The sequence below is a fragment of the Wyeomyia smithii genome, chromosome 3, assembly GCF_029784165.1.
Source record: "Wyeomyia smithii strain HCP4-BCI-WySm-NY-G18 chromosome 3, ASM2978416v1, whole genome shotgun sequence".
Classification (NCBI taxonomy): Eukaryota; Metazoa; Arthropoda; class Insecta; order Diptera; family Culicidae; genus Wyeomyia; species Wyeomyia smithii.
Window position 1 is genome coordinate 203646171 of NC_073696.1, and position 25763 is coordinate 203671933.

At 38.3% G+C, this 25763-nt stretch overlaps 2 protein-coding genes across 2 annotated transcripts; both read right to left on the reverse strand.

Annotated features, from left to right (window-relative positions):
- Nucleotides 1-6468: 6468 nt before the first annotated feature.
- Nucleotides 6469-12367, reverse strand: LOC129730127 (NADPH oxidase 4-like). Its single transcript, XM_055689190.1, has 14 exons — nucleotides 12342-12367; nucleotides 11957-12252; nucleotides 10430-10576; nucleotides 10190-10342; nucleotides 9870-9965; nucleotides 9588-9786; nucleotides 9436-9533; nucleotides 9181-9362; nucleotides 8989-9127; nucleotides 7612-7857; nucleotides 7284-7546; nucleotides 7119-7224; nucleotides 6822-6997; nucleotides 6469-6767 (listed from the first exon to the last, which is right to left on the reverse strand). The coding sequence occupies exons 4-14, from the start codon at nucleotides 10250-10252 to the stop codon at nucleotides 6647-6649; spliced, it is 1689 nt and encodes a 562-aa protein (XP_055545165.1). The 5' UTR covers nucleotides 10253-10342; nucleotides 10430-10576; nucleotides 11957-12252; nucleotides 12342-12367; the 3' UTR covers nucleotides 6469-6646.
- A 12372-nt stretch (nucleotides 12368-24739) lies between these two features.
- On the reverse strand, nucleotides 24740-25504 carry LOC129730214 (39S ribosomal protein L51, mitochondrial). Its single transcript, XM_055689366.1, has 2 exons — nucleotides 25168-25504; nucleotides 24740-25114 (listed from the first exon to the last, which is right to left on the reverse strand). Exons 1-2 carry the CDS (start codon nucleotides 25368-25370, stop codon nucleotides 24826-24828), a joined length of 492 nt encoding a protein of 163 aa, XP_055545341.1. The 5' UTR covers nucleotides 25371-25504; the 3' UTR covers nucleotides 24740-24825.
- Nucleotides 25505-25763: the final 259 nt, after the last annotated feature.

Genomic DNA, 25763 nt, shown 5'->3' on the forward strand with positions numbered 1-25763 from the left:
CGTGTCAGTCATTTTTTCTAGTAAATAAACGTTGACTAATCAGATCAATCGAATTTTGCGCTTAATCAAGGATTGACCATTTTCAATAATATAGTAAGTTGTTTGTCATGATTAAAGCTTGACAATTTTTGAATTTTGGTTATGCGAAAAATTAATTTTTATGCAGATAATGAAAATTTTTCGGATGTCGTGCTCATGACTGAAGGAAAAGATAATTCAGTACGTTTTGAGACACGGAGATGAAGTAAAATTTATAACTTTTACAAATTTAAAAATGTTAATTAACTCAAGAGACAATATTAACTCTTCAATCATCAGGTTTTTATTTCATCCTGAAAAGGACAATTTGTTGTTCAATTCAATATCGGATAAGATAACCATTACATCTTGACGTTATCACTGACAGTGCGAATAAATTATTCCTTGTGATAAAATAAACAGTGAAAAGTTGATTTAACACTCAAAACTAGACGGCTCATGTGTTGTCAAAATGAGTCAACCTTTCATTGAATGCATTCAATGCTATCGCACAGAGACTGCATTTCACTAAAGTGCGTCACTGCATCTGCTGCTATCGATGCTGATACCCGCTGCAACTGCTACGCTATCCGTAGCCATGCCACAGTTGTGGCCGCTATACGCTGCCATTGGTATCCGTTGTCCCTGCATCAGCTGGCCCAGCTGCTATCGATGCTGAAATCCATTGCAACTAGTGCGCTATCCATTGCTATGCCACAGCTGTTAAAAAATATGATACTTTGTTGAGCAAATGGAAAACCTGTCTTCATTCGGTACAAAGTTATAAAGAGGGCCAGTGATGAGTATGAATGGAGACTGGATGGCACCTCAGGATAACCATGATATTCCCTACAAGGTATGCGAAACGTCGCGTGCAGACTGGGAAGTCGGAGTTCCTGATATCCGTCCCGGTTCAACGATATTTTTCACAGATGGCTCAAAAATAGGTACCAAAACTGGTGCAGGAATCTTTGGCCCTGGAATTAATATTTCAGTGGCAATGGGACACTGGCCAACAGTGTTTCAAGCGGAGATTTTGCAATCCTTGAATGTGCGAATGTATGTCTGACTAGGAAATACATACATGCAAATATTTGTATTTTCTCTGACAGTCAAGCAGCACTGAAAGCACTTGATGCTTATAAATGTACATCCAAGATTGTCTGGGAATGTATTCTCACATTGCGACAGCTATGTCAAACAAACTCAGTAAATTTGTATTAGGTTCCAGGACATTGTGGCATTGGTGGGAATGAAAAGGCAGACGAACTTGCAAAACAAGGATCTAACTCACAGTTTATCGGAACCTCCGGTATATCAAACTGTGCAGTGAAAATGGAGCTTAAACGCTGGGAGGAACAAAAGGTGATAACCAATTGGTTTGATGTCAAAAAGTGTTCCCAATCTAAAAGATTTATCACACCAAACAAGAATCATTCGAAAAAGCTCCTAGAGCTTAACAAAAGAGCTCTTTGTACATACGTCGGCCTAGTAACGGGGCACTGTCCGAGTAGATATCATTTAAAGAACATAGGCCGGGTTCAGGATGATATCTGTCGCTTTTGTAATATGGAAAGCGAGGCATCGGAACATCTGCTGTGCAGTTGTGGTGCATTATTTAAACGCAGATCAAGGTTTCTTGGCAGTGGCTGTTTACAGCCCAAAGAGATTTGGTCTTTGAATCCTGGGAAGGTGATTGGTTTCATAAACCATATTTCACCTGACTGGGAGCGTGTCGGTGCAGGTACCTGATCACTCAACAATAGTGGTCATTGTATTTTGCAAGGGGACACGTATAGCAATTGACTGGGATATATATTACAAAAGTTCACATCAATGGACAACGTAATTCTAATTCCCTAACAAAAAAAAAGTATATTACATGAAACTTACTTAAAATTTAGTTTTTTGTACTTAACTTTTGTTAGTGACATTTTACACGAAACTGTTGTTCGGAGGAATTGTTAGAGCATACGAAATACACATTTCTTCCAAATACCATACATCTCCGGGCTTTTCCTTACATAGTTATATCATATTGTAGCTTATTTTTCCGATAACTTCAGGAGCGTATAGGTTAAAAAGAAGCAAGTGGAATTATGATGTCCATACTTTTCCTAGAAGTTAAGCTGAAGTACTATAAACTCTTGTAGATTCCATTTGTCCCAATCCACCCATATTAGAGTACGGCAAACATATGTTACAGTAAGTTTTCATATATTAAAAATACTAACTTTTTTGTGTTAAGAGATAGAGGAATGGTGTATGTTTTAGAATGTGCAAAAATATGAAATTATGCTGAACAAACAAAATTATTATTACAGAGTATTTTATAGAGTAACTGATCCTATATTTATCTCAGTACATATATTCATCTCATCATGTCTTTTTGATCAATTAACCGTCAAATTTTACCATATTTTCAACGTAAAACTTTCAGCCACTTGAGAAAACCGAGAAGCAAATAGATTTACTTTCAAAAATTTGTAGAAATTTGACGGTAAATCGGACAAAAGAGAGAAATAAGATGAATATAGATGCACCAAGTTGTTGAGATGAATAATGGAGCGATTACCCTATAAAAGTTACTTGAAAGTAAATTTTTTGTTCCTAACTTTTGTTATTTATATTTTACATGAAAACGTTGTTCTAAAGAAGCATTTGAGCTTACAAAACACACATACGTTTTAGTTGAAGACCACATATCTCCAAGACTTTTCCTTTCAAAGTTATAGCATATTTCAGTTTATTTTTTCAGCTTAAAGATAGGCCCGGAAAAGCTGGCCATTTGTTTGCACCGGCTGATTGCAAAACTTTGGGATACAAAACAGCTACCGGAGGATTGGAAGGATGGGGTTATCTGTTCCATCTATAAGAAAGGCGACAAATTGGACTGTGGGAATCATCGTGCGATCACCGTCCTGATTGCCGTCCGCCTACAAAGTGCTTTCCCAAATCATTTTCCGCCGACTCTCACCGCTAACCAACAGATTTGTGTGTGCCCCCGTACGAAGTGTAACTTGTACAAAACGCTCATAAGACCGGTTGTTCTCTACGGGGATGAAACTTGGACAATGCTCGAGGAGGACCTGCGGGTGCTCGGAGTATTCGAACAACGGGTACTAAGCATGCTTGTCTTTTCTCCTCAGAATACCTCTAGAGTGCAGGAGACCATCTTGCACTGCGAAAACAATTACTCTCACACTAAAGAGCAAATGGTAGAAGAGAGCGACAAACGATTTTTATCAGCTGTGCTTCTTGAAAGCACTGCGTTGGAATCTGAAATCTCTCTCTTGCGAGACAATGAACTATGGTGTACTTTCTCACACGTGTGGACATCACGCACAATAATTACACTGTGGAGCTATCTGCGGTGCGTTTCACAGTTGGTTTCTTGAGCATGGCAGAAGAGGAAAAGAGATTTGGAGAAAAAAAAATAGACTGCGTTGCTCGTACCGGTCGAATTCACTCTGGTGGAATTCGTTTTCGCAGTGTAGCTACACGAGGACTACACTTTTGCCCGGTAGGTTTTTTTCACCTTCCGGACTACTCGCCAGTGGACACTCACTGTTGTGTACTTCTGCGTTTTCTCTGTAGAGTGATTCACCTTTCTTGTTTCTATCAGATGTGGGGTGAGCTGGAAGTGTGTTTGTCTCTCTGTAAGCTGGTTGAGACACTTTGGAGTGGAGAAAGAAGCAGTGCGGTGAAAGCATTTGCTACACGCAGGCACATACTGGAAGGGAAGTGCGCGGTGAATTTTTTCTCCTCTCCTTTCACATACTGAGGAGAATGACAAGCATGGTACTAAGGACGATCTTTGGCGGCGTGCAGGAGAACAGAATGAACCATGAGCTTGCGCAACTCTACGCGAGCCCAGTATTCAAAAGGTGGCCAAAGCTGGACGGATACGCTAGGCAGGGCACGTTGCAAGAATGCCGGACAACTTCCCTGCGAAGATGGTGTTTGGCTCGAATCCGGCAGGAAGAAGACGACCAGGGGCGCAGCGAGTAAGATGGGTAGACTAGGTGGAGCAAGATCTGGCGAAGAGTACACGGTGTCCCTGGGATTGGAGAGCAGCAGCTAATAACCGAGTGAATTGGAGAAACTTTGTTTATCAGGCTATGTCATGACGGAACGCCAAATAAATAAATAACTTCAGCTTAACTTTAATAAAAAGTATTGACATCATGATTCCACTTGCCCCTTTTTAACCTATACGTTCTTGAAGTTATCATCAAAACAAGCTAAAAAATGATGTAACGTTGTAAGGAAAAGCCCTGGAGAAGTATGGTATTTGGAAGAAATGTGTGTTTTGTATGCTCTAACAATTCCTCCGAACAACACTTTCGTGTAAAATGCCACTAACAAAAGTTAAGGACAAAAAACTAAATTTCAAGTAAGTTTCATTCTATATTCATCCTTATTTTTTTGTACCGAAAGAAGATAGGATTTTTATATTTTCAACAAAGTTTCATATTTTTTAATTTTTTACAACTTTCCTGAATCAATCATTTCTCTATCTCTTAATACACAAAAGTTAGTTTATTTTTTATTTTTAGTATAGTGAACTTTTCATAATTTTTGACAATTTGCGATTATCCGGGTCATTCATTCAAGCAATTGTTCCGAAGACACTATTAAGGTAGGATGAAGGTGAGAGGTGCTATGGAATTAAGTTCCACTTTTCGCCATATTGGATCACTGTGCGTCGGTGAAGCCAAACAGTTAAACCAACTTTTGGAAAATCGTATCACTCGTGTTAATCCCCACCTTCGTTCTAATCACACCTTCCAGGGCAATATTAAACAGTAGGCACGAGAGACCATCATCTTGCCTTAAACCTCTCGAGTTTCAAAGGGGCTCGAGAAGGCCCGCGATACTTGAACTACACACATCACTCGATCCATCGTCGTTTTGACCAAACGCATTAGTTTATCCGGAAATCTGTAGTCGTGCATAATTTGCCATAGCTGGTCTCGATCGATTGTGTAGTATGGCGATTGGAAATCGAAGAATAGATGATGTGTGGGCACGTAGTATTCGCGGCATTTCTGCATAACCCGCCGAACCGTAAATATCTGATCCGTGGTGGCGCGGGAACCCATAAATTCTGTCTGGTAGTGCCCTACGAATTGCTTCGCAAATGGTGATAGTTGACGGCAGAGTATTTGGGAGAGTACCTTGTAGACGGCGGTAAGCAGAGTTCAGATCAGGTAATTGTAGTTTGTCGCTCATTTTGTAGATGGGACACACAAAACTCCTTTTTCTTCCCAAATTTCGGCAATGACCCAGTGGATATCTCTAGCCAGTGTTTCTCCACTGTATTTCAACAGTTCACTGGGAAGATGGTCTTCTCCTCCACCTCCAGGAGATCGGAGACTGGAATCTTTTTGTCTTCTGCTCTTGCACCAAAATCAATTGCCATACCGTCTTCGCGCTCTACCTCATCGCCGTACAGATGCTCATCGAAGTGCTGCTTCCAACTTTTGATCACCTCACATTCGTCTGTGAGGAGGTTGCCGTCCAAGATCTTGCACATATCGGCTTGTGGCACGTAGTCTTTAAGCTGGTCAGCTTCTCGTTTCTTCGTCCTTCGGAGGACCAAATTTTGGCTATTCCGTGCCCGTCGGCAGTGTTGCAATTTTTCACTTGAAACGTGCTTCATGCTCCTTCCAGGTTGTCAACTCATCATTCGAAGGCCACAATTTTCGCGGAAACGCATACATATGGTAATTTAGCTGGAAGTTCACTCTTTGTTTAAAAAATGCCGTTTAGATTACACTGGTCAACACAGGTTTGCCCTTGGTCTCAAACTAAAGCAAAGATTATAGCTTTTTAACCGTTCTTGTATTGGTGCCTCTAGCTAGCTCGGAAGTGCTGCAAAAAGGCGTGGAGAAATTGCTCACCGGGTTTATCTTCATTTCAACTTTATTTAAGTCTCTGAAGACTTTACGTACTTTCGACCAGACTAGGAACACAACATTCACAGGAATGGTTAAAAAGCTATAACTGTTCATATTTTCCAGTTTCAGCTCTAGGGCAAATCTATGTTGACAACTGGTCGACAAGAGCGAATAAAAAATTTACCCTAGAGCTTAAGCATGTCTAATGGTCAAATATTTGACCTTCTGACATAATGGTCAAATTTATTTGACATCATGGTTGTTTTTTGCCCGTGTTTGCCCCATGTTAAAATTGGAGAGTGACAAACAATTATCTTTGACCAAATTTTTATCTGTCAAAAAAAGCCAAATATTTGACGCTTGGTCAAAGAGTGTAATACAGGCTTTAAACTGGAAAAAATAAAGGGAGTCAAAAATAAATTAAAATAAAAGTGAAGTGTGTGTGTTTACGCAAAAAAAGTTGAGAGATTTAGTGAATTCAGTATATATTACTACAAAAAAATATGTCACCGGTTTTCTACAGTAGTAAAATGCAAAATTTGCCGAAGAAAACCGTTGACGAGATAGTCTAATACCCTATTCTGTATCCAAAATTTTGCTCATAAAAATAAAACTTTTCAGATTAGGGTGCTAACATTCTCTAATCATTTAGATCTATAGTTGATTATATTTCTATTAATAGTGTGAATTGATAGGACCGCAACGAATCTCGATCGTTTTCAATGCTATCCAAAACCAGCATGCAAATGAGTGATTTTACAAGCGTGCTTCCCATATTGCCGGCAGTAAATTTTAATGTCTTTCGTTAAATTCTTAGGACCACAACTGAAAACGGTCACCGCTTTCCTAAAAATGTTCTATTTTAAAGCTATCAACGTATTGAGATCTCGGGTAACTCACTTCGGGTATAATGTTATCAATTCCAAAAACAGCTCCTCCCACACTGGTCGGCCTTTGTATATCCGAGTTCTTAAGGTAGGATAGTCGGTGAAGTATTCTTCAACTAAGTTTTGATTATAGTTTTCAGTCCAGAAGAACTTCAGCGTGAATCGGTCCGGCTTGTTTTGCTTCCAAAACTGAAAAATTCATTAGATTTTGTGTACGAATTAAGATAACAATAAGCATTAAAATCATCGTAATTTTCGAGTCTAAATCAGTTTTTTAGCTGTAATAAGCTGCGGTTTATTTTTACTGTACCCGTTCTTGAAGCTTGATGATATCATCTGCAAACCAAGTGAACATTTCCACGTTTTTAACCATCCAAATCAGATGAATTCGAGATGTATACCGAGGACTGTAATTTCTGCAAGTTAGGAACAATTAGAGTTGAACTATTTTGATGGCTTATCCTATGGAACCCACAGTAAATGTCTAATCATTCCAGCGAATGGTGTTATGCCTACTCCTGCACCAATATAGACTATGCGTTTGTACTTGAGAATGCTAACCATCGGTGATGGATGAGGTCCACTTAGAAGAAAACTAATCTTCCGAGAGGGTTGAATTTCTACATGGTTCTGCCGTTTACAGTGCTCGTTGTGTAACACTGCTTCATACAGTTTGTGTGTCCAATCACCTCGATCGGAAATAACTAACGAAATGGAATTATGAACCGCTGTTGGAAACTTGGGTGTACATAAATTTGCGAATATCATTTGTTTGATAGTAACGATAATTTATACTGACTTACATCAACCACAGTGAATGGATGCCATTCTAAGGTCGAAATAATAGGGCACTGTAGAAGTACGAATTGACCTGGTCTGACTGCCACGCGCTTAGTCTGATTAAACTGAAGCTTAAGGTATGTGCCCCCTCCAGGAAGAATGTAAGCTTGTAAAGTAGTGACTTTTTTAGCTTCAGAATGCGCGGTGAGATATCGGTATGTGACGTCTATGACGTACACCGAAAGCCCTAGCAGGGGCCAGATCCATGCCTAGAATATTAAAAATCACGTATACGTATATCACGAATATGGTAATACTTTTTAGAACTCAAAATGTATCAACAGTCGGTTTTATCAAAACTCGCCGAATTCACGCTCGATTTTCTCAAGTTTTTTGATTTTTATCACGATTTAAAAAAAAAAAAAATCTAAATCAAGAATAATGTACTTTCAGTTGTAGAAAGTATATTTGAAACATATGTACTTTTCACTTGTGCCTTGTGTCCTTGCATGTGTACAGTTTTATGTGCATAGTTTCATGAACTCAATTTATTTGATCAATTTACTGGATAGGGCAACCTAGTGTCACATCTGTTACAATTTATTTGTATCATAATTTTGTGAAAAATTAACCATGAAATACGTATTTCATTGACTTTGGAGCAAAAATAACGTATTTTTCGAGCAGTTGAGAAAGAAGATCTATTAATAGCTCAAATAGCTCAAATAGCTTACAGTTTGGTGCTCATAGAACGTCGATTCGAAAATTGTAAAGTTGAGCGGTTCTGCAATTTCACATAAACAAACGTTAGACTCTCCTAACTATGTTGAATAATGGGCAGTACAAATCAAATTGTTATTGTATGTATAATTGCCTTTAGCAAGTTCCCGAAAATTTATATTATGAACTAACTTTTTTTTTGTTTATTCGTTTGTATCTTGAACTTATATTCCACTGAGTTATGAAAGTGCATAATTTTACTCAAAATATCATAAATTCTTATCTTATCGTTTCGTTAAATTCACGGTTTCGACAAGTTCACTGCCAATTTTTTTGACCGTGATAAAATCGAAAAACTGTATAGCAAGAAATATATACTACATATACTACATTTTGAAATGAAAGTCAATTGAAAAACTTCAAATCGATTAAACTATACTCGATTGATGATATTGGCTCGGTTGGATAGTCTTCTCAAAAAAAAAAAAAAAAACGGGATTGAACAAAAACAAGTGAGTTTAAAATAAAAACAAAGGAATACTGAAAATAAAAAAAAACGCCCTTGATGAGCCTCACATGCAAATAAACAGTAGTCAATCAATTGGAGTACATTATATATAGTAAAGAGAAGTTATGTCTACAGACATTTCAAAACAGACAAATTTATTCAAAATACCAACCATTTTTTCATTTGCACCGAAAACAGGTTCCTCTTTGCAAATTGCTTGTAGTACCGAATCATTTCGAAAAATTTGCTCATCTATTGTATCACAGCCATTTGGATGAGCTTTCAGGTTGGTCTGATGCTTGATAATGTTACTGTAAAAAGAGAAAATCTTAAATTTTATATCTTGTATGTTGGGCTAATTCACCTAAGCGGATGATAGAACATCATTCCGTAAAACAGCAAGAATAGGTGATGGGATGTCAAAAAACTGTTGTAGAATCGTTCTCGCATATGGCGCCTTGAAAAATACGCTATGACAAACAATGCACCCAACATGACGCAACCAGAGAATCCCGTTGGGGTGGCCAACAGCAATCGAAGTATACTCTGTTATGATCAAGGTAAACCCGAATTATGCACTACTTTTTCCAGAAACATTTCTATCATTGGATCTACTCACATCGTCAGTTCCGGTAGCCCAATTTATGGCCTTCAATTTGCTATCATAATGTTCAATGTAATGATAAATGTTTGACATGTGCGCAAGAGTGTGTATTGCTGTAAAAAATCAAATTTACAATCACATTTTGCAATATTAAAAAAAAAAATTACATCCTATTATGATCAATCCAACACCAAGTGTCATATGTAAAGCTTTAATTTTCTCTAAATAAAACACTAAAATCTGGACGGACCATCGACCAAATATAGTATTGAGCAGCACGTTTAATGTTCGGCATACCGGAAGTGTTATCAGTACCATAGTAAGGTTCAGTATTGGTGCTGTTGCACGGGATATACAAAGACCATTCTGCAGAAATAATGATGAAAAAGATTATTCATAATCTTAGATTAAGAACAACATTACAACAGAAAAAATATTTATATGCTTACCCCAAGAATTTTACTCAAGTAATAATACTCTGGCTCGTGATGATAGTTGGAAAATGCTTTGCAAAATACAACAAAATTGAATCCGATCCATATGAACTACAACAAACTTTTGTTAGATTTTCACAAGTCTTCACAAAAAATAATATTACTAAAGTTGGAATGATATTTCTAAAGTTAAAATAATAATACAAGAAATGCCATTTAACATCACTTTGCATATTCAGAGCGTTTATGATTTAGGAATTCTTTAAATTTAGAGGGTAAAATTTAGGAAAGATTATTTTTGTGTGAAACGAAACAAATGATGTTAGGATACTTACCGCTAGAAAATATTTGAATAAGAAATTTTTCGTTGAATGGTACACTTTCTCAGTGCGTTCCATGTTTGGTAGAGTAATCCAAAAATAATCGTTTGCTCGAATAAATATCAATTATCAACACGCTGCTTCGAGCATCGGATCGATCGATCGAAACTAGAAATGACGAATGATTGACATTAACTACACAGTTTGCGGTTGAAGACACATTTGCATATGTCTGTTGTTTATATTGTATATTACTATAGATCGCAGCCGGTGTCAGTAAATCCGCAGATTTATATTCAGTTGCACGCGTCGTACGCTCTGTAGAAGCACATGTGTTACAATTATTCATCTGCCTGCATTTTCCAATTTTCGTTCGTTGAGATTTTTTTTTGAGATGCTTTACTGAAAGAGGATCGACCGTAAATTACTTCAGTTTGGAGCGAGGAAATTGAAAATTCACTATTTGAACACTTTTAATCTCACATTACTATTACATTACTATATTTCAATATATTACACGATTACGCCGTCAATAATCACGTAACACGTCAGTCTAAATGTCGCGAGGACTTTTGTTACTAGTCTTATAATAACTAACAATTGAAAGCTAATGTATAGGGATAAAATTAATAAATAATATCTCAGTTAGAAACATCGTTCATATTATCCAATCGCATCTCTGTTTAGTAATTTGCTACCTGATAAATAGGTTATATAAATTACATAGAACGCCACTATTTGTATTTCAACCAATTAAACCTTCAGTGAAATCCGTAGGCATAAGTTGTGAAATTGTATCATTTTAAAGAAAATCAATAAATCCTATTACTGAAGAATGTATTGACACAAGTTGGTTTTACAACATAAAATTTTCATTTCATTTTTTTGATTGATTCGGTTAACAGTTGAATGCAGTTTTAGAACAAATTACCTGCACATATTAGCCTAAAAAACTTCAAGTGAGTTATGCATTTTTTCATCTATCAATGACTGTACTCATTGGATTACACAAATTTAATTATTGATCTCACAATCAACGAATGAAAAAAGTAATCCAAGTTCGATTTTACGAGAGATATTTGTATGAAACTGCATAAAAAATAATTCGAGTGGCAAATGTAACGAAATAAAATATCCTCAATTTTTTAACCTTGTCAATCCAGAGAGGCTATGATGCCATTTTCCAAGTTTTTAGTATTTGTATGAAAAATTGTGATTTTTTTTTCGATAACGGATACCTATATGATTATTTTTAGCCTACGAGCCATTTAAAAATCGGAGGACAACGATATGAATTTTTAATAAATAACGTTTTACTCAGAAAAACTCACTCTTTCAGCTGATATTTATAAATCAGAAATTTGTATATCCCTTTCCGACCGGGCTCATAATTGCGTAGGTAGAGAAAAAATCTTCTATCTCGCTTTTTGAACGACTATTATTGTTTTATTGCCCACAACGCTAGTGTTAACATCGCAACTGCTACGAAAAATAAAAAACCGGAGCAAGCAAGTGTTTTTTTATAGGAATTGCTTCGATGTAGGTTTTGTTATCCGTCATGTTTTTACCCACACAATTGTGTGGGCTCGATCGGAAAGGGATATAGCTAAACAACCCAATTTAGGTAAATGTTACGTTACATATTAGTAGGCTGACCAGATTTTCTCGGAATAAAAACGGGACATATGAGTTCGGAAAACGGGACACATGATAAAATTGATTTTTGAAAAATTTTACCAACTAAAGCATGCAAACAATTATTAATTGCTTCGATGAACCTACCCGATTCTGTACGATACTTAGCGTTGATGAAATTTAGCGTAGAAGAGTGTGATTTTTTGCAATGAGTTCCTAAAATTTGTCACATAGATGACGAGATTTTGATTAACAATTATCATGGTCTCAACTTCCAATAGCGACTTTTTCGTCAGTTCACGATACGGGATGTCCGGACGTCCTCTCCACTGACATCGATTGGGTTTGTGTGTTTTTTTTTTATCTTCCGCTGAGCTTCGCGCGCAGCGAAGTGCAAAGCTTTCTTGCATTTGTGGTTCCTGCTGCTGGCTCGCAAAATGCAACTGGAGAGACAGGAAACAGAAGCTAAGTATTGGTTTTGGTGATATTTCACGTCGTGTTTGAAACGGGATCAGAGTGAAATTGTTACTACCTATGTTAACGCACACAGCTTTTCTTCCATTCGATTTGAACGGCATGTGAGCGAGAGAGAATTTGTTTTTGAAGTAGAATACTTCTCTCAGGAAGTTCGGCTACATAGGGATGTGAAATGAAAATCTAAAACCGAAAAAAGTGAAAAATATGTCCAATTTCAAATGCTAATAAATCGGTTAGTATTCGATGGATTTCCTTCGTTCTTGCAGCAACAGATTGGAAAATCTTCTAAGATTCTTCCCAAAATAAGATAATTGTAATTTTATTATTCACACTATTGTACTATTGAAAATAGTCAAGCCTTGTCAGAACGAAAAGCTCGACCTCTGATTGGTCGTTATATAATTGCTTCCCAAGCACGGTTGACAGAATCATATACCTTGCAATTGAAAACATGCTATTTGGCCTATATAAGAGCCTGTTTCAGCCGAAGCCGCTCATAATAGTTCTAGACAGCGACAACAGCAGTCGTCCTTCCTTAGCAGCAGCACTACCCCTGTGGTTGGTCACCACGTCTCAGGAGCAGCGCGGTTTTTCTCAGCGTGTGTCGCCAGACAGCCATTATTCCCCCCGTGTTGGGGCAGCATGAAGATTGCCATCAGGAAATCCAATTTTGGAAATCAAAATGCCTTTTTGAAGGCAAATAAACAAGTCATTGAAAGTTAATAATTTTTGTCAACGCAAGCAAGCATTCTGTGTTGCATCCTAACAATTTAAATTTGTCGCACCCGTCTAATTTACTGAATGTGAAATAGCTTCCACAGTGCATGTTGTCCGTGTATCTTAATTCCCCCAATGTTAGGGCAGCTCAAAGGTTGTAATTAGCAACCGATTTTGAACCGCAACATGCTTTTTTCAAGGCAAACAAACAAATAATTGAAGGTTAATAATTTTCTTTCATCAACACAAGCAGACATTCTGTGCGGGATGCAATCAAATTCTGTTGTAGTTGTCTAATTTTCACTTTATTTAGTAAACCCCCCACTGTAGGGGCAGCGCAAAGACTGCGATCAGCATAACCGACATTGAATAATAAACTGCCCTGTTAGTACGCATTCACAAAAGCAGTTAGTTCGACTATGCAGAGCTAATATGAAGTCGATTCAACCAATCAGCAGTAACAGAATTTCGTCGTCTCCCAGCTGCCAAGTTGCAACATGATGCAACACGCAACAGCGAGCAAACGAAATCGCTTGATGTTACAAACCGCAATAAAATACGGGTTAAAACCGTTGCGTGTGTGAGAGCACAATCGGTGTTTATTCGCTGGATACACTATCTACTGTCTACTGAACGCAATAATCTGCTTACATGCGACATGGGGACGGGAACATTTTCTTCAACCAAGCTGCACAACACGACACAAAACATGTTGTTTTGTTGCTTCAATGAGAGTGCTATCGGTCCGGCTCGACAGAATGTTCACAAGAAATCATTTTTGTGCATCCGTGCTACGAAACTGAGGAAAAACTTTAGAAACTGAAAAAAGAGGTGGAGCTTATCAAATGATCGCTCTGAACCAGAATGAAGTCACACATATTTTTCAAGTTATATCATTCCACCACGTACGTAAAATAATTCATTCCTATTTTCATCCCTATATAAGAGCCTGTTTTAGTCGAAGCCGCTCATAGTTAGAGTTGCCAATGTTCCAGTTTAAACTGGATTCTTCCAGTTTTTTTCAAGTGATCCAGTCAAACAGTTTAATCCCGAAATCTTCCAGTTTTTTTTGTATATTTGCCAGTTTTATCCAGATTTTTTGGACACTCAAGCTCCGACTGGTTTGGAAATATTTTTAGAACGTAAATTTTGTGGATTGATAAGTCATTGTAGCAATTCTTAACAGCATTTTCAGTATTGTATCTTCTCGCATGAAACACGACCAAATTAAGGATTGTATTGCATGGTTGAGATAAAAAGACGAGTAAGTTATTCTAAAAGTAACAAATAGATTTTATCAGATTATGATGAAAAGAAATAATTGCAATTACATAAAAATAAAAACAATCCATCTCAAAAATATTATATGCAGGCGGCATTCTTCAAATTGATTCCAGTTGCATAGCAGTTCAAAAATTGTTCGTATTCACTGTTGTAACGTAAGAAAACGTTGCATCAATTCTTTTGTTAAAAGTTATAGTAAACGATAAAAGCTTTATTTTCTTGGATTTGTGATAAACTGGTTGCGCAATTTCAAATTTTGCTCCTGTAAATGAAAATTTTCAGTCTACAGTTCAGTCTACAATTTCAACAAAATGTAAGCCCGAAGTTGCTGTATTTAAAACTTATATTGTATTCAATAACCATCATAAAGAAGCTCTCTCACAATTAATTTTTTCAGTATTTTGTAAATTTATTTGGTATCCAGTTTTTTCCAGTTTTTTCTTCAGCATTCTTCCAGTTCAAATTAAATTTTTATTGGCAACTCTGCGTCATAGTAGTTCTGAACAGCGACGACAGCAGTCCTCCCTTAGCAGCAGCGGGAGCGAGCAGTGGGTGCCATCGATAGCGAATAGCGGCCACAACTGTGGCATGGCTGAGAATAAGCGTAGCAGTTTCAGCGGATGTCCCCATCGATTGCAGCAGGGCCAGCAGATGCAGGTACAGCGGATACCAGTGCGGCCACAACTGTGGCATGGCTACGGATAGCGTTGCAGTTGCTCAGCAGTTGGGCCAGCGTATAGCGGGCACAACTGTGGCATGGCTATGCATAGCGTAGCTGTTGCAGCGGGTATAACAGCATCGATAGTAGCAGGGTCAGCTGATGCAACGACACTCCCTCCACTAAAATGCTGTTTCAGTGTGGTAGCGGGAAGCATCAGCAGCAGGCTTGCATGAAGTGAATAAATCAGCCAGCAACTTTCTCTAAGGCCTCTGCCATAGTAGACGCGAAAAGCGGCGCGAACCGATTCGCTCGGCCGTAGGTTGATGTACAGCTCTACTGATGGCTGTACATTAACCTACACCTGAGCGAATCGGTTCGCGTCGCTTTTCGCGTCTATTATGGCAGAGGCCTAATGGGAAAGTTGTATCAGTTTGTTCAGAAGAATATTATTGTCGGTAATATAACAGAGATGCGATTGCGTAAATCCGATTTTGAATTGAACAATTGTTCTTTTGAGAACAAATAACACACTTATTTGAAGAGTTAATAGCTTTTGGTACCAATAGCAGTATAGTGACAGCCTCAGCGGTAGATGCAGATGCAGCCGGTACTTCCCTGAGGCCGATGTAAAGGTAAATGGGAGTAGCACGGCGAAACAGTTCGGGTTATGCTTAGACGCGCGTCATTTTTCGTTGTTGATATTCCCCACATGGAACGACGCGCTTTCGTATGATAGCGGTGGTATTAGCGGTAGATGCATTTGCCAACACTTACTCCAGTAAAGCCGTGTCTAGTTTTCAATGTGAAAACACCTTTCTCTTTCTGTTGACCGTGCGCCTTAGTCCTTACTATTTACCTTGATAGAGATGTAAGATAAACACTACATCCTATGATAAATTGAACAATTGTCCTTATAAGGACAACAAATAAATTAATGAAGATTTAATTTTGAATTGAAATACTTCTCTCAGGAAGTTCGGCTACATAGGGATGTAAAATGAAAATCTAACACTGAAAAAAGTGCGAAAAATTTCAAATGCTAATAAATCGGTTAGTTTCCGATGGATTTCCTTCGTTTTTGCAGCAATCGATTAGAAAATCTTCTAAGATTCCTACCAAATGCATGAAATTGCAATTTTATCATTCGAACTATTGTACTATTGAAAACTCTTAAGCCTTGTCAAAACACAAAATTCGACCTCTGATTGGTCGTTATACCGCGCTTTCCCAAGCACGGTCGGCAGAGTTATGGACCTAGTAAATTGGAAATGCATCATTTGGCCTATATAAGAGCTTCATCAGATAATAAACAAACATTTCATCGGATATTAAATTGAACAACTGAAATTTGAAGAACACAAATGATTATTTGAAGAGTTAATATTTTCTCGTTTTGCGCTATAATCCAAAGTTAATTATCTTCATCTACATGCATACTCTGACTATTATTACGTGTTTGCGTCGCTTAGTGTTTGGCTACGGTCATGCAGAACGCAAATAACGGCGCGATGCGATTCGGCAAGACGAAATCTGTTGAAATGTATAACTCTACTTCGCCTTAAAAAGAGCTGTACATTTCACCACGGTAAGGCGAATCGCATCGCGCCGGCATTCGCGTTCTGCATAACCGTAGCCTTTGCTCCGTTCCCGTTTAATGATGTCGTATTAAATGTGCATATTACAATTCGGCAGCACTTCAACTTCTCATTTGCACAAAATTTAAAAATATCCAATGAACTTCATTCAAAATATCAGACAAAAAGAAATTACAATACTGCCAATGAACGGTCAACGTTTATTTACTAGAAAAAATGACTGACACGCAAACAGCCAGGTTATCATTCTTGTAAAAGTATTCTACTTCAACTTGCGGTCGTGGCTTTGCATACAACCTTCTTGCGATTTTTTTCTGCCTTTTGTGCTGCTTACGACCGCAGAGGCACCTTCGAAGATGCCGATTTTCTGATTCTTTGGCTACTGACATACTGAGGCGTCAAACGAAGCGAAGCAAAAAGCGTCGTAAAGGCGTCTGAGCTACTTCTTCGAACGTCTATATGAAACGCTCAAACCGGTCATACTGGAGCGGCAAAGACGCGTCGGTAGAGGCGGCGAAACAGAACGAGTAGTGTTTTGACGCGCGTATACGTACGCGGTACTACCATATTCAGACTATATTTTTCATCGCCAGGTGCTTTATATTTGCTTTGTTTTGGTTTGGTAATTGAAAAAAAGCAAATAAAATACATTTTCGTTTAAAAAATGTCAAAATGTTTAGAAAATGTTAGTGTAGTAATACCATGTTCAGACTAAACCTGATATCGCCAGGTGCTTTATATTTGCTTTATTTTGGTATTAAATCTTAAAAAAGAAAAAAAGTAGGATAGAAAATACTATCGGGAAAAGTTTTCAGGCCGTCGGAAAAACAACACTGGTATTTTTGATTGATGTTGAGTACTGATTCGAATGGTCAGGAATCTAGCATGCTGAACTTCTTTGGTCGCGAAAATGCAAGCCGCTGAGTAACTAGCTGTGCTCACATGGGTTTTTCAAATCCTAATAGATATTGTAAACTAGTTGAATGTTGCTCGGGGTCAACGGGTTTAAAATTCAGAATAATATCTTATATTTTTTACTACGTCTGTAGCGCAACTCACTTCAGTAATATTATTTTATTTCATAAAAAAATCTCTATGTTTACTAAAAACGTAATTTACCGTGCTTGAAGAAGCGAAAAAATCTCCATTTGACGAATTAATATTTCCTTCACACAAAACCGCTACTGAAATCTAGGAATATGACAATACAACGCATTTGCGACGCTCGCTCCAGTATGTCATAGGAAGCTTCACCCAACGCTTCTGTTTATTCTGCTTCTCAAACGCTCAACCCTTCGCTTCCTTTGACGCCTCAGTATGTCATTAGCCTTTCTCTCTCGATCACTTGCTGTGTGTGTTGGGTAGCGCGTTCATGTGTTCATGATTTTTTTTACGTTGCATCAACTTGCAAGTTGCAGTAGGCTGACATGAGAATGTGTGTTCAGCAAATAGACCATCGCACGGTGACGTCGCGCACTTGCGTTTGACAGCTATTGGTGGCTTTGTTTGCCTTCGGGCGATGCAGTTTGGTTCTAAATAATAGCAGATCATTTCAGTTGTGGCCAGTGATGCCACATATATAAATTTGTCTGCTTTTATACAGATTTCTTGCGTATTTTTCATACAGATATCTGCATGCAGATTGCAGATTTTCTGGAAATAATACAAATTTTTTTGGTTTTCATGGGGTAGTAAATTGAACTTCTTGATGTGGTTGAAAAGCGGAGATTGGCTCGGATGCGGCTCAGCGTGTCGTAGGTTTTACTATATTCATATGCTACTATAAATCTTTGAACACGCTAACTTTCACAAGATCGAATTGATAGTTTTACAATAGAGTTTGATCATCTATCATTCACACGCGACAAATATCTAAGTGCTTCGTCTGTCATGAAGAGTTCTGATCGGTTACGGTCATTTAACCATATTTAATATTATTTTTATGATTTTCCTAGCTTTTGGACAAATGTTGATACACTTCAACAATTTTTTTTTTATTCAATAATGTTTAAATCTTGTTGGATGCAATTTTTTGTTTTTGAATTTTAAGGGCTTTGGATGCATGTAAATTTGCCAGTTTTTGAATTCATTAGGATACTTAGCTCATTCCAAATTATATTACAAGAGAAAAACGCGTTGTAGATCTTATATCCTCTAAAATTGCGGTCGGCTTACAGTTTCCGAATAAAGTTTAACGTCTTACGAAATAAAGCTACTCATTGATTCGTGAATGGGTAAATTAAGGTGTTCATGAGCAGAAACGCGTAGAGTCGTACGATACGTAAGGTAACCGAAATTACTTAACCTCCACGATTCGCTTGTATCCCGTCACTGCAAATATGATGAGGTTTCAAACATGTTGGCACCTGGCGCGCTTTCGTGAGTTCATATATCGAAGATCGCACCACTAACCTCGGGAAAGTGCGTGCACGTCGGGTTCAAAGTTGGAAGGGTCGGTCAGTTCCTCTATTAGTACAAAGCTCGTTATTCCCGTCGTACTCCTAAAATCAATGAAATAAAACGTCTTAGATACATAGAAGATAGGTTCGCGAAAAATATCTTAGTGGACGAGGGCTCATAAATACCGCCAAGAGTTTTATCGTATATAGAGAAGAAACGCGACAAACAACTAACACAAAATTCCTATACCCGTGGTGCTTGTGGAGTGTGCAGGAGTATATCCGGCCTCTAGTAACAACAAGTATCGAACTAACACCCCTTTCCTTCCTTCCTTTGATCTACGTTCTGGACCGGCAGGCGTCGGTACTGATCAGCATGCAGGGGTTATTGGAGATGCACATCGAAAAGCTAAATCCCAAGCAGGAATCACTAAATTCGATTTACAACTCCAATCGATCCTGATCAGTAACGAAGTGGCAACCGGTGGTGATCAATCAAGCTCAAGCTCAAGCTCAAGTTCACGATACGGGATGTCCGGTACTGTGAAAGAGGCACAAAACGTACTCAGTAGTATTTAGGGTTACCATTTGCGCGGAGTTAAAAATCGGGACAACTTTTTTCCAGCGAAAATTTGATCTAAGCTATTTTTATTTTTTGAGGTATCAATGAATAAAACACGTAATTTGAGATTTGCACCTCAAAATACGCCAAAAGACTCATAGTCAACGTATTTCTTGAACGATTCAACTTTGCAACTTTGATTTATTAAGCGTTAGTAGATACCTAAAAAATGCAACACTAGTGAGCTGTTTGAAATAAACTTAACAATTGTCAAAAAACGGTTAATGGTTTTAATGACTAGATAATTTCTCCCGTCAAGATTCAACCAAAGAAACAATTCGTTCGAAATAAGTTCGTTTCTTCCCGGCGTCAAGATTAGGGATACCATCTGGTCAGAGGGAAAAATCAGGACATCTATTTTTTCGGCACAAATTTGATCCAAATTATTTTTATTCTGGTTCATGATTTGGTATGTTCTGGTATGTGATTTGCACTTCAAAATGCTATTCGGTTGTTAATTTATTCAACATGTATCTCGAACGATCCAATTTTATCAAGCAACTTTGAAGTTTTAGGAATTTGTATGTCCCCAAAGAATTCAGTACACGCAAACTGTTTAAAATTAAATATAAAAATTGTCAAATGTTTAACACTATTCACTTTACTCAGGCTTAACCAAAGAAATAATTTATGCAGTGAGCGTTGTGTGGTCAGGTATCGAGATTTATCAGAATTATTCACATTATTGAACATGTATCAAGATAGGTTTAATATCTGATCTCCCAGATATTTCAATTCTGCATTATAGATTTTTCCAGATTTTGGGACCGATTACAAGAAACGAGGCGAGCAATTTGCCTCGCATAGAGTCACTGACGAGCAAAATGTTGTATTAGGAAACGCGAGTGAAACTTGGCTGGTGACAGCTGAGTGGAGCAGTTTTGCAGACGAGTTACTCGTCCGAGATCCAGCCGACTCACCATCTGTTATATCTAAATTGGCCAGGCGAGTAACTCGCTGCTCACCTCGTTGACTGTAATAGGCCCCTTTATTTCTTTAGCCCGCAAAACGGTCATCACTTCAAATTTTACAATTTTAGCTCATAAAATGTTGCTTTAAGAATTTTATTGGAGAAAAATGTCCTTTTGTTTTTATTTTTATTAGCGACGAATTCGAACTGGCAACCAGAAATGAAAAAAAAAATATTGGGCAATCTCCAACAATTTCTAATATCAGGCAACATTCACGTTTCTGTTAAAAATTCACCGACTTGTGCCTTGCAATATGAGCTTGGTGATTGAAGATAATTGCATGTCTTATGAAAATCAGGACAAATGCTAGAATATGAAAAATAAATCAGGACGCCCAAATATGATCTCAAAATCAGGACATGTCCTGCTAAATCAGGACGGATGGTATCCCTCGTCATGAAAAGTACTGACCAATTTGCTACTCTTTTTGAATATTCGGCATCATTCAGAAAAATCAGGACAAATACTAAAATATGAAAAATAAATCAGGACGCTCCAATGGGTTTCAAAATCAGGACATGTCCTGCTAAATCAGGACGGATGGTATCCCTAGTAATATTAAAAAAAAACCCCTGGCTGCTTGGAAACTTATTTTCCGCTTAGGAAAATTTCAATGCAAAGCTCTATTTAAGAATTTTTCAAGGAGTCTCCGAAAACGGTACAAAATGACAAAAAGACGGGACGGTTAAAAATAGTCTAAAAAACGGTACTGTCCCGTTCAAAACGGTACGTCTGGTCAGCCTACATATTAGTAACCTTGAAATGGGCATAATTAATAATAATCGCAACATTTACACAACAAAAAGGATACTTCGTTACATCACAAGAAAAGCATTTTTGTTACATTGTATATTAGGCAAAGCAAAACCTTGGTGCTACATTCCGTATCGGAACTCGACCTTCTGTTGATTATACACAGACTTCGCAGCCAACTGTTAAGTGTACAGGACAATTAAACGCCTTAATAGCTGTGTTGACCCGGCTCCAATAAGTGACACCATTGAACAACTCTGGATTAGAATCTCAATGCCAACTCGCAGCATCAGTTTGGGAGTAGTCTATCTTACTCCCGATCGTAGATCCGATATGACCGCTGTCGAAAACCATATCAACTCTATCAGCTCCGTTACCTCTCGCTTAGACCAAAATGATCTATCGTATTTGGAGACTACAATCAGCCGGGCGTAATTTGGAAACGTGGGAGCGATGGCATTCCTTCAATTGATCTGATTCATTCACGGATATCTGTTGCCTGTTCCGCTTTGCTAGACGGGTTTAGTTTGAACAACCTGACCCAAGTGAACCACGCTACTAACGACTACGATCGTTTACTAGATCTGGTGCTAGTGAATGACGCCACTTCATGTGAACTCACTGACGCGAGTGAGTCCTTACTGCCGCTTGATACGAATCACCCTGCATTAGATATAACGATAGATGTAACTGCACCCGTACAATTTGAGGACATTGGTGACGTTCCATGTCTTGATTTTTGTAGAGCTGATTTTGAGTCGTTAAGTATTGCTTTCTCTCGCATCGATTGGCAATTCTTGGAATCCTCCCCACCTATAAATGATGCTGTTGAGTACTTTAACTGTGCTATCAACTCAGCAATCTACCGTATTGTTCCTCCGCGAAGACCTCTAAGAAAACCCGCTTGGTCTAATCCTCGTCTTCGGCATCTCAAGAAACAGCGTTCCACGGCGTTGCGACATTATTGTAAAGCGCGTTGTCCAATTTCGAAGCATCGATTCAATGAAATCAGCAAGTTATACAGAAAATATAACCGCTTCCTTTACAAACGGTACACCTCCAGGATGCAGGGTAACCTCAGACGGAATCCACGATTATTTTGGTCGTTCGTGAATTCTAAGCGTAAAGAAGATGGTTTACCAGTAGATATGTTTCTTGGTGATTGTCACGGCAGCACATTGCTTGAAAAATGTACTCTATTTGCCCGTAGCTTTAAGCAATTTTCATGAGCATACTGCTTCCGACGCCCAGGTTGATACTGCTTTAAGTTACCTTCCTAGAGATGTTATTGATTTCAATCTGCTTGAAATAACAAGCCGTCACATTACTACTGCCATTGATAAACTGAAATCATCCTTCGCTGTTGGCCCTGATGGAATTCCGTCATGCGTTCTGAAACGATGTGCCTCTGTCCTTATTCATCCGCTATGCCTGCTGTTCAATTTATCTCTTCGACAACGCGTGTTTCCCTCCAGTTGGAAATCCTCCATTATGTTTCCCGTGTATAAGAAAGGTGATAGACGTGACGTGAAAAACTACAGAGGCATCACATCTCTCTGCGCATGCTCTAAGGTAATGGAAATAATCGTAAACGACGCCCTATTCGACAGCTGCAAACATTACATCACGTCGGACCAACATGGTTTTTACCCGAAACGCTCTATTACGACTAATTTAGCCGAATTCTCTTCAACTTGCTTGAGAAATATGAGTAACGGTGCTCAAATAGATGCAGTATACACCGATCTGAAAGCGGCGTTCGATCGAGTAGACCACAGGATACTTTTGGCTAAACTTGGAAAACTTGGAGTTTCATCTATTCTCGTGCAATGGCTTGGTTCCTACTTGATGAATCGAACACTCTGTGTGAAGATAGGAAGTTAGTTTTCTGCACAGTTCACGAATGTCTCTGGAGTCCCGCAGGGTAGCAACCTAGGACCGCTACTCTTCATGACATTCATCAATGACATTTCTTTGTTACTTCCGGAAGGTTGCCGTAAATTGTACGCCGATGATGTAAAACTCTTTAAAGTCGTGAGAAATTATGCGGACTGCGTTGAGCTCCAGCAAGTGGTGAATATTTTTAGCCTATGGTGCTCTAGAAACATTCTTTCTGTAAGCGTTCAGAAATATAGTGTCATCTCCTTCTATCGGACAAGGAAGCCAATCTTATTTGATTATACTATGACCGGTCAGCCTCTATCTAGAGTGACACAAATTCGAGACCTAGGAGTTATTTTGGATACTGCGCTATCTTTCAAACTGCACTACAACGAGATCATCGCTAAAGCTAATCGACAACTCGGATTCATGTTTAAGATAGCCAACGAGTTTCGTGGTCCGTTTTGTCTCAGATCGCTGTATTTCTCTCTAGTGCGGTCTATCTTAGAATTCTGCTCCATTGTATGGTGTCCATTCCACAACTCCTGGATTGCCAGAATTGAATCCGTACAACGTAAATTTGTACGATATGCGCTGAGATTCCCTGTCGGCTTTTAGGAATGCAAACTCTTGAGCAGAGACGATTCGAGGCGCAAGCTGTATTCATTGGTAAAGTTCTTTCAAATGAAATCGACGCCCCGGAAATCCTCGGCCACCTGGATATATATGCCCCTGAACGATCGCTCAGACCAAGATCCCTGTTGAACCTGCCTCAACGCAACGCACAATATGGTCACAATTCGACCCAATACGCTTTATGTCGGCCAGCTTTAACACAGTAGCAGATGCGTTCGATTTTAATATAACTGGCACAGCTTTTAAAAATAGAATTCGCGTTAGGTAACCTTTTGTGATAGTTTATTGACATTAGTATTAAGTTTTTCATTAAGACACACACTCTGTCAGATGGATTTTAATAAATTATAACAATTGCGGGGCTAGGCGCTACGATCCTACTGACACTAACAGTCTCTCCCGAGCCGAGACTCGAACCTACGACGACTGGCTTGTTAGGCCAGCATCGTACCTCGAGACCAGCTGGGATACATTGTATATACTGTTACATAATAATGTTACCATTATTTTAAGTAATAGCTATGTTGTAATTTGATACCATGTGACGTAACAGTGCTACCTCTGTGTTACATAACAGCAACATTGTGCTACATTCTGTGTTGACCGGATAGAAATTACCATTGAAATGGAATCCAACAGGTGCCGACTCTTTGACACAATATTTCACATTTTACGAAACATACTTGCCCATCTAAAAATATGTTGTTTGCTCTTATCGTGGTTTCACCGTGGGTAGATTTCAAGTCAAATAATCTCCGGGTAGCATAGCTAATGGAGCGTTTGTACAATTGTGTTTTCCGATGAATTCTCTAGCATTTTAACTATTTTACCGATTGTCTTACCAGAACCCTTCGATTTGATTTACAACGTAATTACAGGTTTATATTCAACAGGGTTGATTAAAAGTTCTCTCATATAAATAAAAGAAGTCAAGTAGCTAACATCGATTTTTGTTTTATATTTATATCAATGTGGAATAAATCAAATAGTTGATTTTTGACTAACTAAGAAAAACTGCAATCAAATATTAGATGGGCCGGTTTTGGTTTTTCTATTGAGAAACCTGTATAGATAGGAGATCCGTTTTTCCATGTCTCTCCATTTGGTCGGTCGTGCATTGGGATAGATTGTTTGGCTAAGCATTTTCCGCTTTCGCAGCAAAACCTGATATTCATTCCCGGATACGCCACGTAACCACGAAGGAACAGAATATAGAACTTTCGTGGGATGCAGTCTGTCGTTTCCTAAAATATCGATGTAGTCGTTTTGACCGAATAAAGCACGTTTTTCGCACCAGGCATTTTTTGGTCTAAAAAAATGGATTTATTTTATAAAGTAATTATACTTAAACTTATTTCAAACCTGTAATCAGGCATCGGCAGTTTTTGTCCATTGTCTAAATGGGGAAGCATTCCTGTCTGGAGTATTTTTTCTTTATAGCCATACCGGCGCACGAGACGGCCGCGAGCAACCTTGTCTGCGTGATAACGAAACCGAACAGACACAACTTGTGGCAGCCAAATCAATCGAGTTGCCGAATTTATCAGATTATATGCCAGATTCATTTATGATTATCACTTATTAAACTCATCCAACGAGAAATAGGTACATTCGTAAAGAACTGATTTTGTAATACACAACAACACAACCCACAATTTGACTTTCGTTTTTTTCTGGTTTTTTATTACTGATTTTGATTGGGAGAAAAGTCAAAATTATCGATTAGGGATTGCTATATTGTACGTAACCTGATTTCATTATGGATCAGAGATGCCAGAATTTTTTTTAACTTTGTCACTGCAAACGAAGAGTTTTCACAGTTAGTTAATGCGAGTTTCACTCAAACTGATTCACCGCGCTGTGGCAGTGGAGCGCAACTTCAAAACCAAATGCCCTTCTTGGTTGCTGAATTCTGGAGTACTTCGTGATAAGGTCGTATGTCTGAACGTAAACAAAAC

What these genes read in the sequence shown, in the direction of transcription:
- LOC129730214 (XM_055689366.1), bottom strand. Translation starts at nt 25,370, where the DNA reads ATGAATCTGGCATATAATCTGATAAATTCGGCAACTCGATTGATTTGG. An exon ending in CTGCCGATGCCTGATTACAG is followed by an intron (nt 25,115 to 25,167) that starts GTTTGAAATAAG and finishes CCATTTTTTTAG; the next exon opens with ACCAAAAAATGCCTGGTGCG.
- LOC129730127 (XM_055689190.1), bottom strand. Translation starts at nt 10,252, where the DNA reads ATGGAACGCACTGAGAAAGTGTACCATTCAACGAAAAATTTCTTATTC. An exon ending in TATTCAAATATTTTCTAGCG is followed by an intron (nt 9,966 to 10,189) that starts GTAAGTATCCTA and finishes AGTTTGTTGTAG; the next exon opens with TTCATATGGATCGGATTCAA. An exon ending in GGGCTACCGGAACTGACGAT is followed by an intron (nt 9,363 to 9,435) that starts GTGAGTAGATCC and finishes TGATCATAACAG; the next exon opens with AGTATACTTCGATTGCTGTT.